The sequence below is a fragment of the Lepisosteus oculatus genome, chromosome 6, assembly GCF_040954835.1.
Source record: "Lepisosteus oculatus isolate fLepOcu1 chromosome 6, fLepOcu1.hap2, whole genome shotgun sequence".
In the NCBI taxonomy this organism is placed as follows: Eukaryota; Metazoa; Chordata; class Actinopteri; order Semionotiformes; family Lepisosteidae; genus Lepisosteus; species Lepisosteus oculatus.
In genome coordinates this window covers 59,332,447-59,351,638 of record NC_090701.1, presented here as the reverse complement: position 1 = coordinate 59,351,638, position 19,192 = coordinate 59,332,447, and the positions used below count along the sequence as shown (strand labels likewise).

The following is a 19,192-nucleotide window of genomic DNA, read 5'->3' as shown; positions in this document are numbered from 1 at the left end:
TGGGGTACAGTTCTCTCAGCTCCAATTTAAATGTCTCTCCATCCTCCAATGCTGTACAACAGAAATACTGTATATCAGTACCTTTGCTCAAAGAAAACAATGCGATGTATAGTCTACGGAGAAACTAAAGGGAATATGGTATAACTCCATACTATATTTAGAGTATAAATGATATTGGTAGAATTTAAAAATTTTAAAAAGCTACTTTCTGGTGCATCAGGTTCTATATTTATGTCCCTTTTATTTGAGTCTTGTTTTGGCTTTAAAACTCCAGCACGGATACAGCATCCCTCATGATTACAAGGGGAAACCTAAAATGAAAAAAGTATCCCTTTTCACCCTAATTTCACTCTCCTTCTAACTACACAGCTAAAATAAAAATGTTATCGGCCTTTGAAGATAAATTGGGCACCAGCTTCATTACAATATTTGTGCATTTGTGTCCATCTCCTTCCCTTTAACAGAAGGAAGCAGTGACAAAGCAGGCAGCACATGTGCCCATCATCTGAAGGGAGGGACAGAATTGTGAGATAAGCTTTAAATACAGTTGATCAATGCTGTATCTGCTTGCCCCAACTTAAATGCAATCACCATGATTTCAGAATTGGACTGTGGCACACACCAATTTCATTTAAAGAAAGGCAACAATAAGCAATTTACGGAGCATGAATATGCTGTTAAGTACTGTAAACACTGAAAAAACATTTTATTGTATAAATTAAAGTTGTAGTTTATTTTTGTGTGTAGTGAGCCATTTCAGCATCATTAAACCCCTTGAAGAGGCCTCAATTTCAGTCATAGAAAAATTAGCTTATGCTTGAACAGAAGCAGTGCATCAACTATGGGAACTTAACAGAAAACATTATTTAGAACTGAAAAGATTCATGACTCCTGCACAACACCAGTGAAGTGTTCCTGATTGTAGCACTCCTTCTAAAACCTACTGAAATAATTCACTTAGCAATCATGTTAATGGACAAAGAACTTCAAATCTGTGCATTTAATTGAAAACAAATCAGAACAATATTCCTAAAAAGTAGCTTAAAATTGATTACAATACACACCATACTGATATATATATACACACAGATATACAGATTACTTTGAACACTAGGATTTTTTAAAAATGAGCCCAATGGGTTTTTTTTCCTAATTTCTTAATTTGCACATCTAACCTACTGCATAACATTTTTTAATTTCTACCTGGATAAAAGAAGGTATTTTTGAGCTGGTGCCACTGGCAAAATAATTTTATTAAGTGTGACAGACAGTTGTGTACAATATTCCTGGTAAGACATTATTGTACAATGTAGAGATGTATTGACAGTTTAGCCGGAGGACAAAAACCAGCAAATTACAAAATAAGAGACACTGCTAATTGGAAAATTTGAAATTTATTTTAAAAATACACAAAACTGACTTCTTGAAATGTACATATTTACAGACACAAAATGCAAATTCAATCACACATACAATGACCATCTACACATGTGCATACAAGTTTTCCAGAATCCGATACTTAGGGGAAATCAAACTGAGGGATGTATGGAAAACTAATCGCATACAGGATGTCACAGGCTTTCTCAGAAGGGCCATTTGCTCAGACCCAACATTGATTCTGAAGACATTGCTATCGCAGAGACTTAAATACAGAACTTAGACATGACAGGGAAGTTGTAATCAGTCCCTCCTATTAGCAACAGTTTGCTGGATGACAGCTGGTCTCCGGGGACTGGGCTCATCAAGCTATGCTGAATCTCCCTGGTAGGGATGACAGCAGCAGCAAAACCTCTGATGGATCAGAAAAATCCATAAGATGCAGACAGTCTGCACTGGGTGCCACATTTATGCAACAGCATTCTCTGTGGCCTGACAAAAGCTTATTAATACTTTATTACGGCAGCTTGGAGTATAGAGCCTGCAGCTTCTGGGCAAAGTAATCCATATTAGGTTTAAAATAACTACACATGAGATCTAACCTTTACCAGAAAAAACTACATTAGTAGCAGCCCTCATTCATAACGGCCATTTGAAAGCATGACCTGGATTTTTCTTTTCCTGGAGGGCTCAGTGAAAGCCATATGAAGAAACACATAAGACACTCAACTGGTTAGCACATCTTTTTTTGGATCTGAAACCATAAAACATCACACAAAAGCATTATCACACTTTAGAAATCCAATAATCATCAGACTAAACGAAATACCGAAAAGTAGCACATGCAATTCCTTCCAATCGCTAAAACAAATAATGAAGGTAAGTTCAACACTGATTTTACCCCCTTCCTAACCAGAGCCATTTGACAAACACTCTGAATCTCAACATAATTCAGTATTGCAAATAGCTGCATTATGTTTTGCAATGAATGAGGCTACATTTTTGTTTTTGCTGAAATTCATCATAAATATAACAGTCAGCATAACTGTGTTAGATACAATTCAGAAATCTGTTCTGAAAAGATAAATGAAACCTCATTAAAGGAAATAACATTACCGCTTGGAGTGGCTGTCTGCCCCACAGTAGGCTGCTGGTCCTCTGTCTCATTTTCTTCTACTGCCATGAAAGAAAAGAAGAGAAAAAAGTTATTAGGGAAAGGAAAGTGAAAGGAAAACTGGCTGAATCAGCTTTGTGTCTGAAAGTCAACCTGAGACTGACAAATTGGTTACAGGAGACTTTTTGGCAGCTCAGAGGTAAAATGCAAAAGTCTCTTTGAGGATAAAGCAACTGGTTGAGTTGGAACATATTCCAGAAACGCAAATGCGGTCCATTTTATATCCAAAGGCTTTGGCTCTAAAGATAATGCCAACTGAATTCAAACTACTCAACTGGCAGATCAGTCATCTGCAGAAAAATACTAATAATTCTCCTGAGATTGTAGAACAAAGCTAGCAGTTGCCAGTTTACTATACTTTTTCACCTTAGTTTGGGCCAAGATATTTCTTTGCATTGCGAACTGCAATTATAAGACGACAAAGTATTTTTACTGGATATCAGACATTTCCGAATGTCTGTTCAGAGCAAAATGCTGACAGATGACTGGAAAAAAAACCTGGAACTGTAGCATGACATATCAATACAGCACTATATCATGATACCAGATGCCCAGAGCTCTGGTGACAGTTTAAACACATATGTCAATAACTGCAAACACAGTATCGTATATCATTTTCTTCTAAGAAGCCAGTCCCTGTCTGTCACATGCTCCTTCATATTCTGTGCTTCAATAGCACAGAATGTGCCCCAGGAAATCAATCATTTTGTCATGGAACTTTATTATGAAATCCGTCACACAAAAGGGTGTCCTGCATGCAATGTAAACAGTAAAAGGAACATACTGAAAAATAACAGAAGACCGTTTACGTCCACGAAGCACTGAAAAATACATTTTTGTCCTTTAGTAAATAAACAAATTAGCATTTAAGAGGGATTATTCTGATCATCTTCCTGGATTATTATTCTCAGTAAATCCAATGACGCTGTAACTAAAAGTTACACATTTGTACAAAGACAATATTAACAAAGAGGCAAAAATAAAAGAGTTCAGTGTTTGCTACTGTCTTCCCATGTCCTATAATTCCAGGATTGTCTACGAGTTTAGTTTAGGTATTGTCATTACATACAGACATTACCATTCATTTTCCCCTTGTTACATTTATTAGACAGATCTGTGCTTGTTTTGACCTTGTTCTAAAACCCCACCTTAAAGAAGCTGTCACTTCTGTTATAGTAAATAATATTTGGAAGTTTACATACAGTACTGCATTATTAATGGACTCTCATGTCCCCGACACAATGCTGTTTTTATTATGTACATATTTCACACATGACTCGGTAACACATGTTAAAGCATGCAGATGTACTGTAACCTCAAACATCTGAAGTGTCACTGTCATATCTGAATTGCTGACAAGGCGATGTTTAATACTAATAAAAATAAGGTGTGACACCTGGGGGAAAACCCTGATAGATGAAGCCTTACGACTCTGATCCACGACGTAACCTACGGCACTGTATTTTATTAATACCTAGTTGAAATATAGAATTGGCAACGTTAAATTTTGCGAAGAACTCCTTGTTAATTAGGGAGCAGTGTTTCTTTTGTACTTACACAAGCACGCAAAGACCTTGGGGGCCACATACCAACCTGCAATATAGCACTTTCTTTTCCTAAGACCTAAATAATCAATGTCATGAAACACCAGGCTTGTAAGCTCTCTCAAACTCGCACCAACGAACTTCGAGCACAAAAAGAAGAAAGGATGTTTGAAGGTGCAAAAAATAATTTACTGAAGCTTCTACCATAATAGCTCTCAGTCAAGAACGCCACGAATTGTGAAAAACGTCAAACAAAAGCTAGCATGCTACTGGAACAATGAACTCATTTAAAATAGAAAATAAACAGAGACCTTAGGCAGTAGATTTAATTTGCAGTATCTCCTAGAATGCATTGAACTTGCATTAAAATGTTCTGGGACACAGCACCAACGCCTTTTCCATGGCAGTTATTGAATGCTAATAATGTTATTATTCAGATTTTCCTGCTCTGTCTCTTCCAAACAATGAAACAAAAATTTCTGCATAAATACTACTGTTATCTGCAACCTTTGCATCTTGACCGGATGGTATTGAAAGTCTCTTTGGATAAAGGCATCTGCCAAATGAATGAATACAGATGCAAATAAAATCTACTGTGTCAGTTTCTTACCGATATAAAATCAGTTTTTGTTTCCATCTTGCTGGCAAAGATTCATGTAAAAAAAATAAAATGTGATGACTCAGAATTGTTTTGTTTGAATTATCCCTCAGCTAAAGTAGCAGCAGCAAAAGACTGATTTCATGATAAATTTGTTTCTTCTTTGGATCATTTTCAAAACGGTTACCAAGATTGCCTGGATCACCCAGCTGAAAATAGCTTGTCATTTAAAAACAACCGTGCCCAAAAAAGGGAGTATATCATAAACTGTACATCTTATCATTTGTACAGCCCTTTGTTGCTAATTATAATAAGTGCTAATATTTATGTGTAGATTAAGCTGACATCTGCCCATTTCATAACTCAGACTAGAATAGGGTGGAATCATCTGAGAGCAGCTGACCGGAAGGGCAGCTGGTTTAGAGCACAGCCCAAATCGCATCAATGTATCGCACTGTATAACAATGAACTAGGACATGTCCAATTAAAAAAGAAAAACATGCTGAACTACATTATAAAGATTTTACCACTTACAGGACTTAAAGGTCTGAATCACTTGTGCGCAACAGGCCTTTGTGCCCAGTTGATAAGGACACGCATCTCTCCAACAACAGAATACGAACAAATTTAAAAAGTACACCATCAATAAAAGAGGGTTAATTCTAAACCAAAAGAACAGCCCAGTAAACAAGCAGTGTTACACAGCAGTGATTGGGCTCCAGATACAAGAAAGACACAAAACAATAACCTCAAAATGTCACCCTCATGATTTCTCCTTTATAACAGACAACTGTAAAGGTCTGTGACATATTAGTTTTTTTTTCCTGGTCTGAAAAATTTACCTTTTAAGAAGAAGTGGTAAACATGAAAGTGTTCCCACTAGAAGATATACTGAGATACTGTTGAGGTATTTAATTAACTGTTGCCAAGAAGGGGAAATACATCTTTAAGTGCACCTGTGCTATATCAACACCTTCTGTACATGTAATGAACTCAAAGCAACAATCTAAAACAATCTCCATATACTGACATATTACCTTCAGTGTACAATTTCAAACCACTATAGTCTGAGATTACAGACGAGTATGTATTTATTTTACTTTATTAAAAAGCAATTATCCCTGTTCTATGTATAGCTCTATTCACCCATCTCATCTATGCAAGAAAAATGTGCCTGATACTGTAAAAGTATGTGCACCATAAGGAGCACTTAATAGCTAAGCAACCTGTAATTACCTGTGATTTTATCATTAGAGAAGGTCATCTCATACCAGGGACAATCCTATCGGATAAATACCACCAGAACTAGAGTTATTGGAGAAATTGTTAAAAATTAACTAAAATTATCTCAGTTTTAATGAAGAAGTAAACTTTATTCAGTGTCTCCTTTTGTGTCTGGGAATATAACACCCAGCGTTCCACTAATGTACAGTAATTCCACCCATCTTCTAACCATCCCATTCAGGGTCATAAGATTAATGTAATAATTCATTTTTATTAACAAGTATTTGTTTCTTACACCCCCCCCCCCCAAAAAAAAGACACTTTATAGCGATTACATTTTATTTTATTTTTATTTAAAATCTATGTTATCTGAATAGAACTTTAAATTTTATCCTGAAGTTTTGTACTTGACTATCACAGGTTGTCTAATACATGCTTTTGAAGTAAAACTCTATACAAAACACTTCATTTCAACTTTAGAGGAATTAGCTTTCCGCAACAGGCCAACACAATTCTATCCAAAAAGTTGGTTGCTGTTCCAAGCTGGAGAATGCATGGATTTCAGCAGCAGGAGCAGAACAAGGGACTTTAATTTTGCTGTACCAGGTAGAAAAGTGTCTCACCAAGGATTTTGCAGCTTTCAGTTACACCCCTGCAGCAGAACATATACAGCAGAACTTAAAGGGACAAACTGCTCACATGAAGTTATTACAACAGGCATTTAATTCACGGAACTGGGAGGCAGTATCCAGGAGAAGCCATGGGCCTCGTAATAACATTTCAGACACTCATCTGAAGAAATAATTTGCTTCTTATTTCCATTTAAAACAAAAAGCAGGGCATCAACAAAAAAACATGGGCAGATCTGCACACGGCAGCGTTGCAGTTCAGAGAACGCAACAACATGGAGCCCATATTCAGATCAAACCCCACAGTCACCCATCACGTTAATGACAGCACATGAAGGACTGCAGGGGAACAAGTATTCAAAGACCTCCCAGCAGAACGTTTCAAGGTTCACTCATTGCCACGTAATGACTTGCGTATCTGCTGGACATCACATGCCTGCAGCAGGAAGCAGGAGTGTGTCACAGCCTTCCATCTCTGCTCCCACCTTGCTTCTGAACACTTGGGGGGATGTAGCTCAGTGGTGGAGTGCGCACTTCGCATGTGTGAGGTCCCGGGTTCAATCCCTGGCATCTCCACGGTGCAGCGGCTCTGTGGCTAAGGTTCTGCACCTGTGGCTGGAAGGTTGTCAGTTCGTATCCTGCATATCCTGTATCCCTACTCTGTGGGGTCCCTGAGCAAGGCCCTTAACCCCAACTGCCCCAGGGGCGCCGTATAAATGGCTGACCCTGCACTCTGACCCCAAGGTTCTCTACCTGTCTGTGTATCTCATGGAGAGCAAGCTGGGTTACGCCAAAAAATCCTAATACAAGATACTGTATATGGCCAATAAAGTGATCTTCCTCTACATTATCTGATGTTGTTTTGCAAATTGCCTGTTGTCTCCGTCTTTCTTTTCATATACAATTGTATTGTTGTTTTTTGTACTACTTACCGTCTGAGAGCTAGCTAAATAGCATTTCGTTATACCATATACCTGTGTATGAGTATAATGACAAACTTGAACTTGACTTTTACTTCTGACCACTGCCATAGAGAAGAACCCTACACCCTCTTCCTCCTGGTGCAGGAACCCCAGACAATATCAGACACGTGATGTATGACCACACTGCTTTTCCAGTGGTGAAGAGGCTGCAGACGAGCCAAGGCCAATCGGCCCATCTCTCTCGCCCGGCAGTTCGGTGGCTCAGTGAATCTCAAGTATTGTCAAGCCGTTTCCTGAAGGAGCCCCGAGTCTGGGCCGCCCCAACCTGGCAAGGGCTTCAACCGGATATTATTGATTAACACTTCAGTTTGCTTCTCTAACTCAAAACTCCACTTTTTCCCCTTGAAAAAGCATAAATGAGAAAAAAGATTACTCTTAAACAATCAGCAGGGTTTCTTTACTACACTTCTAGAACTATAACACTTAGATATGCAGGGCCTTCATGTTGTATGGCCTGGTCTTCATAGCGCTTGCACCCTTATTCCATGCCTGAGAAAACTGAACGATATAGTGTTTAGAAATCTCTACAGTCTTGTTACTTCCAACAAACAAAATGTGATACTATCAGTCATACCACACACTTTAAATAACATAAGCAATTTATTTTTCACTACAGAATGAACCAAAATCAATCTTTCATGAACATAAGAACAGCTACAAATGAGAGAAACACATTTATCCCAAGCCTGCTTTTTAAATGAGTCAGGAATTCTACAAAAATATTGTTTTCTAAGTTAAAAACAACTGTTTTTTAAGCTTGATTATGTTCTTGAATGCATTTTTACTGTGACATTTAAATGCACATTTTTTGTCTTTCTGCAAGAAAAAAAAAAGGCGTTCATGGCATTTTGTAGAAAAAGGCTTAATGAATTCCCCATTGTTTCTTTCCAAATTGGTACAAAGAACTCCACAGTTTTGTTTATTTTCCCTGTAGGTGAAATCAAGGAGGTGAGGCAGAAAAATACACTTAACAATTGATGATGGCAAGAGAACAGAACTTTTACATTAAAAGTGGGAATAATAATTTGTAACCATTGGGTAGTTCTTCAAGATTTTGCATCTTTAACCATTTTAACCACTTTTCAATCTTTAGCTATAAGTCTTTCTAATCCTTCTTACTCTTGTATTCCTCTTCTCCACAGGATCCCTCTGTAAATTAGACTTCTGCTAAGTTGGGCATTCATCATTAGGGCTCACTAATATGTGTTCTGTGAAAATAAGTACAAACTAACCAGTGAAAATGTTCTCCATTTAACAGGTCTCGCTTGTGTATTTCAATTATTAATAAGTGTAATGCTGTTATATCAGAAGATAATTCACAGTCCAAAAATAACCCAATGCTAAAAAATACTAGAACGTTCTTTTAAAAGACATAAGGCTCGTTTCACTAGATAACCCTTTCAAGTGCACCCATATATATGATTTCCGCATTTTAAGTCTTTTACTTCTAAAAATAAAAGGAATTTTATCACTGTAAATATGCATTTCTTGAATAAAAAATACTTAGACCACTGCATTCAAGTGCCTTTCATTGGTTTAGATGCAAATAGACGATAGACTGGAATGGTCCAAGAACATCAAGGCCATCTATAAGAACGGACAGAGCCGACTTTACTTCTTGAGGAGGCTCAGGTCCTTCAATGTGTGTAGTAAGATGCTACACATGTTTTATCAGTCGGTGGTAGCGAGTGCCATTTTCTACGCAGTGGTGTGCTGGGGCTCTGGGATTAGAGCAGTAGATTCCAAAAGGCTGAACAAGCTCATCAGGAGAGCAAGCTCTGTCATTGGGTCTGACCTGGACCCCTTGGAGGTAGTGGCTGAGAGGAGAATGATGTCCAAACTAGAGGCCATCATGGACAACTTCTCCCATCCCCTCTATGACAGGCTTGCAGGAATGAAGAGCACGTTCAGCAATAGACTGATTCATCCACGGTGCAACAGAGAGCGCTACAGGAGGTCATTCTTGCCTTCTGCCATAAGACTGTACAACGCATCCACCTTGCGTCTTGGCAGAGGCAACATCGACAGTGACCTGTTTCTGGACTAAACGCATCTACACATCTACTGCTACATCTGTTCTCTTTCTTTTTCTTTTTCCCCGTTTACAACCACTTTTGTGCAATATATGCCAGGGACCTGTGCAATACATTTATATTTATATCTATGGTTACATCTATATTTATATGCATACGTGTGATACGATGTGTACTGTTCTGTTCTAGTTTGCTCTTGTGTGTCCGGACTGTGAGTAACTCTTGTATTATATTGTATGTATTGTACTATTATTATATAATTCGTTACACTGTGGCTGTGTTGTGTGTGTTAAGCTGCTGTTGCACTGCAATTTCCCTCACGGGATCAATAAAGTATCTATCTATCTAAATCCAAAGTCCTCACCTCTTGATCATTAAAGATCCCATGACCCTGTTCTGGTTAAATTCCATTCCGATTTACCACAATATGGCACAAGTTTACTCCTTAACTCAACTGAAGTCACTTCTCACTTCTCCACCGGCTCTGCTGTGTGTTTGAGCTACTGACACATCATGGTCTCCATGTGTCACCTAGATGGGTGCTACACTTCGCTTGTGTTTGAAGTAGGTCACCTTCTCGTTGTAAAGCACTTCAGGATTTTTTATCACATACAAATGCAATCAATTAATTACAACTATAATACTAATAGCACCTTAATGCTTCTATTCACAGAAAGTAACACATTGGTTACTCAAGAATGTAATACAACAGTAGTAAGTAATATGCATGTAACAGGAACAAGTAAACAGTTTATTCCATGCTGAAAAGAGAAGAAAGGGGAAACAACGTTTCGGCTGTGACACCTGAAGAAGACCCCATAGCTGAAATGTCGCGTTTCCTTCTCTTTTCAGCAGGGAATAAACGGCAGAGTGGTGGATCTGTGGCTAAAGATCTACGCCTGTGGCTGGAAGGTTGCCAGTTCAAATCCTGCGGCCGGCAGAGGAATCCTACTCTGTTGGGCTCCTAAGCAAGGCCCTTAACCCCAACTGCTCCAGGGGTGCTGTACAATAGCTGACCCTGCGCTCTGACCCCAGGCTCTCTCCCTGTCTGTGTGTCTGTTTGTCTCATGGAGAGCAAGCTGGGGTATGCGAAAAGACAAATTCCTAATACAAGAAATTGTATAGGGTTAATAAAGTGATGTTGTTGTTGTTGTTGTTCTTGTTGTTAAACCTTTACTTGTTCCTTTGCAGCCTATGCATGCTGACGCAGCTCCCTACTTGAACCATGCGCAAGCAACAGCTAAGTAACAGTCACATTCTCCAATATTGGCTTTGAAATAAGAAACAGACATCCAACAAGTAGTAATAAGAACATTCAGAAATTAAAAATGAAGGAATAAGTCCTGCTTTCTGCATAACTCATATTCACACAAACTATATTTTAGGCAGTTTTCTATAAATTTGCTAATTGCAAAACACACAATGTCATATAAATGCCAACTGAGCAGGACTGGCAGTATCTCCTTGTGGATCATCAAGGTCACAGGCCGCCTTTCGCTTTCATGTGGCGAGTTTCTCTTACACGAGAGTTAAAAAAACAGCTAGTCATTAAAATGTAAGATAAAAACGATTCAGATCGGTCGTTAAGTATTAGTGCTACACGCCGTCATTAAGGTCTTTAGAACAGGCCACAAAGCTCGGCATAATCCACGGTTTTAACATTTGGCTACTGTCACTGTTCATTTCCTAAATCTCAGACATGCTTTGGAGACCATTTACGTTGTGACAGATGAAAAGGAAAATGACAAATTTTGAACTCTTGAAAGCACGAGAAGAGGCACTAGACAAACTGGCCTACAGAACAGTTCATACAGAACTGGATTCTGAAAGTGCTCTTTGAATCACATAATCCCTTCACCTGGACTAAATTGTTTCTTAAATAACTTAACACATCCTGAAATTAAAATAGTCAATAAAAATAAAAACAGGAAAGCATGGTCACCATCACTCTCAATACTTGTTTGTAATTGTCTTGCTGCAACATTTCGTGTTGCTTTTACATGTCTTTTTACTTAATACCAACTTCTGTAGTGAGCTGTTCATGGTTCCAGCCACTGTCCGGACCAAGAGTAGCTGTGAGGCGTCAGTGTCCGTCACCGAGAGCTTGCAGGAATAAGGACTATAGATCACTATTGAGCAGATCACTGATAACTTTTAAAGTTAAGGTAACTGAAAATAATTTAAAAGATGCCGTTTACTGTCTGAATTTTGTGTAATGGTTTGGTAATACCATGACGACATCATTAACTAACATTAATTATTCAGCAACAATCTAGTGCTCACTTTAGGCGTTTATTACGTTTGGTCTCGGAGAAAGGTATAAATTCCACTGTGGCTCCAAGGTTCTTTTTTTTCTACAGCCTGATGGCCAGTCTACATGAATGCTGTTTCATTTACCTTTGTACTTTAACAAAGTACTGTCAAGCAACTTATTTGAGTTAATGTAATTCAAAGTAAAGAGCAGCATGGTGGCACAGTGGTTAGCAATTGCAGCGCTGGGGCCCTGGGTTCAATTATGAGCCTGGGGTGCTGTATGTGTGGAGTTTGCATGTTCTCATCTGGTTAATTTGGATTTCCCCTGGGCACTCCGGTTTCCTCTCACAGTCCAAAGGCATACTGGTAGGTTAACTGGCTTCTGGGAATCTGGCCCTGGTGTGAGTGAGTGTGTGTCTCCATCTGTGTGTGTCCTCTGATGGACTGGTGTCCTGTTCAGGGTGGATCCTGTCTTGTGCCTGTTGCCTGCTGGGACAGACAGGCTCTGTCTCCTCTGTGACCCTGAATTAGACAAAGCTGTTAAAAAGTGGTTGAATAATTCAGTCATATTTTTTCATGTTAATTCAACAAAGCCCCAACACAACAGGAATTTTTTAACAGTTTCCTTAGGTTTACTTGATGATGGAGTCTACAAGGTTTTTAACTTTGTTAATACATTTTAAATGTAAAACCTATGTAACTATATACCTATGTTATGTTTTATATATATTATTTAAATATAGATTTATATTTATATATTTGCTCTATTAAGTATTGATTATATAGAGTAATTTATCATTTCTAATGTGCATTTGCAACATTGCATTTTCCTCAGCTACAGAAATAATTCAAAATACTGAAAATATCAGCATCATTTTAAAATATTTTATATTTTTCATGATTGTGGTTTTTATATAAAGTAAGCTGAATGTCAACAGAAACAGATCTCTCTATTCTTACATATATAGGTTTAGGAAATGAAATTATATGGATTATGGGCAATGAATAAACGTTTTTACATTATTTTCATTATTTAATAATTTGTTGCTGGCAATGGTCAACTCAAGTGATTGACTGTCCTATAAACTCTAAATCAACCTGTTAGTGAGAGCACTGACTGGGCACAGGTAATGAGGTGATTTAACCTGTTGAATGTCAAACATGGCAAAATCAAGAAAGAAAAACACGAAGGGATCAATATGCCCTGCTTATCTCGACAACAATGCTCTGTCACCACACTCCACCCACGATGGGGCACACTCACATCATCCTGCAAGATCTTTTGATTTTTGATGGTTTACGCAAGTGTCCTGTCGCTACACAACCCTACTTGCAGTAATTGATGGCAACCTGATCACAGTAACCAAACCTGGGACCTCACGTCCTGAAAACTTGTCCTGACATTAAATTTCAGAAGAACAATGCACTTCTTCTTGCTTTGTGGAGCACAGGTTTTACTGCAGGGGGAGAATAGGACAATTATGATTTTGGGCTGCCAGACTTGAACATAAGTGGATGACTTGTGAGATCGAGGGTTGGGAGCCCAGTGAACAAGCACATGACTATCCAGGCTCCGTGAGAGGAGTGCAAGAGAATCACAGAAGGCAGCACGTGCAAACTGGTACAAAGCACGTGTCACAGATGTTACGCTTGTACTGCCTCCAGTGGTGGCCACAGTGGACCCCCTGTTGATCAACTGTGTTGATGACAACAGTTAATCAGCATAATGAATTTGCATGTCAATAAAATGTCACTGCACCTGCTACAAAAAATCCTCCAATGTCTTGCAGTTGCAGTTTTTAGTGGTGTTTCTTTTGTTTCTCAGAATGTGCCACTAAACTACATGATGTCACAGCAGTGGAAGGTCACTTTGGGCTTCTGCTTCTTTAGGTACATTTCTAAGCAACAGACATACTTCTCTGCCTAGAATTAGTCTTATCTCTTCACTTCCTATTTGCTGGTTTAAACAGGCCAGAAAGTCTCATCACAATTTAATTGCGCATGTGTCATCATGAGCCTTCAATTATGAAGCTCCTACAGTAATTCAGTTTATTATCTTTCTTTAGATACATAACTAATTTGTCCTGGTTGTGCCATAATTATTATCACTATACTGAGCCTGGCTATTACAATTAGAACAACAATGGGACAGTAATCCATCCTTACTAAAAAGAAATCATTCACCTGGAGGATTAGAACTCAATTTATTTTAGGTTAGAAGGTCCAATGTTGGCAATTAGTACTGTGAAGCAAAATATATTACGAACAATTTCTATGAATGTTATTTACCAGATTGCGTTAATGTTGTCAGGCACTTTAATAAAGAGGCTGATAAATGCCTTAAACCATTTATCACAGAGGGATTTTCCATTTTTATTATACTATAGGTATTTTAATGAAAGAAACTAAACCAGGTAAACAAACCTCTTTCTCCAAACAATATTCTGTATACAGTTAACTGCAATTGCATTAATGTTTAGCTAGTCATTACATTTATGCTCAAATTAATAGTTAGGTGTTAAAAATATCACTTCCCCAAAGACAAGAATTTAAAGTATCCTCAGCATATAATCACTAATCAGTGTCCATCTTCAGTCCAGATGTGAAGCTGTATTGTCATACACTGAAAAGTGCTTTGTTTGAGAAGAATCTTATAAAAGACCTTTGCTATTCAAAACGTTTTTATTATAAGTATTAATCAAATACATGTAGTCTATACTGAAGATTTTTTTTAAATAAATGTACTAATGCACTAATCACATTCTGAGACTGAAAATGCGTTACAAAAGGTAATATATGGAATAGGTACAGTTTGTAGGTTTGGATTTTTACCAGTATATTGAAAATTGAATTGGATCATGCCCACTTTCTTAGATAAAATAATGGATTTGAAGTTACACAAGCACATAGTTTGTCTATTCTTACTAGAGTATTGAAAATATGAGGACTACCCAAATTATCCACTTTGGACTTAATTACCTAACTGTTCTCTATTAAATGTGTTCCATATTTTTTTTGGTTGTAGAAAAGAAAATTTACCTCTTATGGTTCCATCTTGTCCAGAATTATATCCCTACTTCCCAGTTCCAAAGTCCCAAGGGAATTACTTTTGAAAATTTCAATCTCCTTTCCTTCTCTGTCATTGTACATAGTTCTAATTACAATAACAAGCTAGCATATAGTAGTACAGCAAAATAGAGACCAATTGTAAAAACATTGAACAGAAGTGTGTACATACCAGTGATGCATAATGAGGTCTAAAAATACTTATTTTCAAAAACAAAAATCCAACAATGTAATATTGAAGCACTCTAATCTAGATTAACAGATGCCCTTCTGCCACCTTTAATTCCTATTGCCTCCTCGACACAAGTCAAAAATGTGTTGAGCAACGCAGTTCTAGGATGTTGCACTTAGAATTTATGTTACTGACCGATTCTGATCTTATTAACGAAATACAGAAAATTACTTTTAAATATTGTGTATCTTGTGGTTTTATCCTTTCTCCTGAACGACACAAAACACTTAATCAACAACGTGAAGAAACACACACCTAGACAGTTTGCTTGCTCTATGTATGTCTGTGCATTTCAGTGTAGGCTTTCCAAACAGGATCGAAACCAACACAGGACAAAGGATCATAAAATTATTCATTGAATATTGGCAGCAAACTGACAATGTGCTGGCAGATTCCCCTTCTACCCTATTCTTTTAATCACAAAACTTTAAATACATATACAGTATACAATACTGCCAACTGATCTCTACCATAAGAAATTGGTTAAAAGATACAACAAGAACAAGGCTTTTAAAAGAGTAATTAAAATACTTGTATTACAGTTTAAGAGAACTGAACCGTGTAAAGTGAAAAAAAGATTTAAAGCAGTACAGAATGGTTTAAAAATTAATAAATGAATTAATTAACAATAAGAGATGGGTATGGAATTATTTAAAAAGTAGTCCAGCAGTTCCCATGATGTAGTCTTTGACAACTCAGCAAGCCAAGTGTCAGCTGCAGTGTCTGGACTGATAATGACTTTTCTGACAGAACTACCTTAACAACTCCAATAACTATTTACTGTAACATATTAATGAGCGCTACTCCTGGGTACAAAGTAGTGTGTCTACTCATTAGAGCAGCCCAAGATCTGCACACAAAGAAAATTCATTTACATCAGTGATAACTACTTTTTTACAAATTCATCTTAAAACTAATTCAGAAGTGTTTCAGCCCATTAACTTCCTGGAATATTAAATTCTGCTCAAACAGCTTGTTCCCACATGGATTGCATCTAGAGAAGATGACCAATGTGAAACCTAAATAAAAGGGGTTCACATGTTCTTTACTATTTGCAGCTATGTACTCTTTTACTGTACTATTTTTAAACTCCACTTTGTCCAGTACAAAGTCACAAGGAAGCCACAGCCTATCCTGGCAAGCAGCAGGCACAAGGCAGGATACACCCTGGACAGGACGCCTGCCCATCGCTGGGCACACACAGACACACGGGCACAGGCACGTACACACTCACGCCAGAGCCAGCCTTCCCAGCAGTGTGTTTTTGGGCTGTGGGAGGAAACCTCAAGCACCTGGAGGAAACACAGGGAGAACACACAACCTCAACACAGATCGCACCCCAGGAATTGAACCCAGGGCCCCAGCACTACGAGGCAGTAAAAGATGCCCACCATTATAAAATTACTGGTGGCAATTCACAGCAATTAATGCTATTACACCAGTTTCGTATTTCACAATTGTAAAGATTATTACAGTCTTACAATAGTTTGATTGTTTCTGAACAACATTTTTTACAGGAAAATTGTGTGCACTGATACACCTGCAGAGCACATATTCAGACTCATTCAGCAGCTTTGCTAAAGTAGCTCTAGAAAGGATCTCAAGCGATGGGGTGAGAACAGGCAGACTATCGCCTCCGTCCTTTTCTTTTAAGAGAAAGTACCCATGCTGAACACGGCACACGCGCCTAACGGCACCGCTCACTCCACACTCACCTGCCTGAAGCAAGCCGAAGCCATGACATACACCTACTACTGCAGAAGCACAAGGTGGGGGGTCTCTTCTTAAACCTCCAGCAACCTTTTCACAGTGATCATAGTGAACAGCCCTATATTCAGATCTTGTGCTTCTAAGTTCTGCATTTATTTTAAGTGTAGAGAACACCGAAATTGTAAAATTCACTCATCACCATGACTACTAATGAGTCTTATCTTAAGATAAAATGCAAAGAAGCCTTATCAAGGTGTGTGTAAAAAAAGCACATTTTGCCTTTTTTGGTTCCAATAGCTTCAAGCTATTGGTGTGTTGATGCAGGTAAAGCTAAAGGGGCTGAATTAATCTGATACCCCTTTCAGGCAAAAAGCAAATTATTAAACATTAAAATTAACAATAGGTGAAGATTCTTCTATTATCAGTGTGTGGCTCTGGACTTACTAGGGAACAATTGCGCACTCCAATATTTAGTTCTGACACTCGTCATTTAATAAAATAAGCTAATTGTCCTTCCAGTTGGTCCTTTTCATAAAATGCATCATGAAACGTACTTTGTACATCATTGCACAACTTTAATAAAAATAAGGCACTGATCTCACGTAATTATTTCAGAAGAAAATTACTTCAGGTCACAAAACTAAAGAAATGGGATTTATTTCAAGAAATTGTGCCTGCATTTTTACAATCATTAAATCTAATATTAGATTACAGAATTTGCCTTGTTTTTATTTTCACATTTTTTATTTTGAATTTTGGGATAACTGACCGAATGCCAAAGGCCAGGTACTGCTACAGCCAGACAGACAGGGAGGAATATCTATTGTTATACGTGGAGCTTCAGTCAACAGACGCACTAGACCACGTTCTGAAAGCCTGTAAGAACGACATTATCCCAAGATTGCTTTTGATCAATAAAATAATCATCCTTTATAAATATAACTGTTGACTTTTCTTCTTGGACATATTCAAAATTTGATTTTCCACCTCACAAAATATTAACAAGGCATTTAGATTCCTAATAAAAATAACGCTAGACAAGAAATGTATACTGCTGATGTAAGAAATTACAGGTAACACTAAATTAAAAGTATGCAGTAGCGACATGGACAGTATGAAAGGCTTATTTAAGGTTAAGTTTAGTATCACATGTATCTTTATTTTTTTATCTTTTAAAAAACTACAGTGAAAATGAGCAATAAAAAACTGAAAAATAAGCACTGACTGATGTTTTCTTTTCCTGAAATATCAAATTCTGTATCCCAAGTCAGTTATCTACTCTAGGTCTTCAATTAAATTGATATTTAATTATTGTGCCTCCCTTCTAGCTCGGTTTATGGTACAGTGCCTTTAGATGCTTTATAATGAAAGACATTTATGGAAAATAAAGATTATTTATCACATTATTAAGACACACATATTTAGAAGGCAATGATTGAGGGTTTCAAAAAATGTAAATGTTTTCACTAATGTTCTCAAGAGCCCTATGACAAAAGATTTTTAAGGAGTAAAAAAAAAGTGTTCATTACAAAAACTAAACACTAAAGGGCAAAATTAATAAAAACTGCAATCGATTTACTTCAATAACACATGCGCAACTGCTGCACGGAAAAATCGAGACTTTTAACAGAAGACAGATTTCAATCACAAACCGATTTTACTTCATAGAGATATGAATTAAATACCCCGAACAATCATCAAACTTACAACATAACTAATGAGGACATAGTTTAAGCATTCAAAAGGCAAACATGACTTAAAATGAGGAAATGTTTCCAGACATAGAAGGTATACTAACTTGTACAGTTACATTTATTCCCTCAGCAATAACACGAGTAGGTCTGCATCCCAGATTTAATTGAAATGGGACTGTAAACTTGCCCTTTCCACAATAGGACTGAATACAACCTTTGACTCTCCACAGGAACCAATGGAAAATGCCCAACTCCACAGAGGAATGCCAGTCGTCAGGGTTGCTCGTGTGTGCCTTCCAACAACCAAAATGAAATCCTGACTCGCGCACATTTTTTTGGGTTAATGTTTTTTCAAGACCAGTTTTCTGGTTACAAAAACTTTTATTTAGTCAGCTTACTTGTTCTTACAAACAGAAGGTTCACGAGGTCTGCGATACACCCAAGAAATCTGCGTCGCAATAATAAACTGAAGCCAAATACTTTCATCAGTGGACGCAGTGCAATGCAATCGTGTTGCCAGTGTCAGCTGCAGAATTCAGCTTATTTTTCTTTGACCAGCCCATTCCTGAGACACAAGGATGTGTGATAGAGGCCAAACTTCTACTGAATTATTCAAGTTGTAAAAATGTTTATTCCACATGCATTTATACTCACAGGATTAAATTATCTGTGAGA

The 19,192-nt window shown here is 37.6% G+C and overlaps 1 protein-coding gene across 3 annotated transcripts in view; it reads right to left on the bottom strand.

Moving 5' to 3' along the window:
• Window positions 1-19,192, bottom strand: part of znf521 (zinc finger protein 521) — a 189,282-nt gene that overhangs the window by 166,948 nt on the left and 3,142 nt on the right. For all 3 annotated transcript variants that reach the window (XR_001479137.2, XM_015353833.2, XM_015353835.2), the window contains one exon: window positions 2,494-2,553. Coding sequence is in view for 2 of the 3 variants with exons in the window: in XM_015353833.2 (XP_015209319.1) it covers window positions 2,494-2,553 (60 nt within the window). In the remaining variant the exon portion in view is untranslated. The remainder of the gene's footprint in view (window positions 1-2,493; window positions 2,554-19,192) is intronic.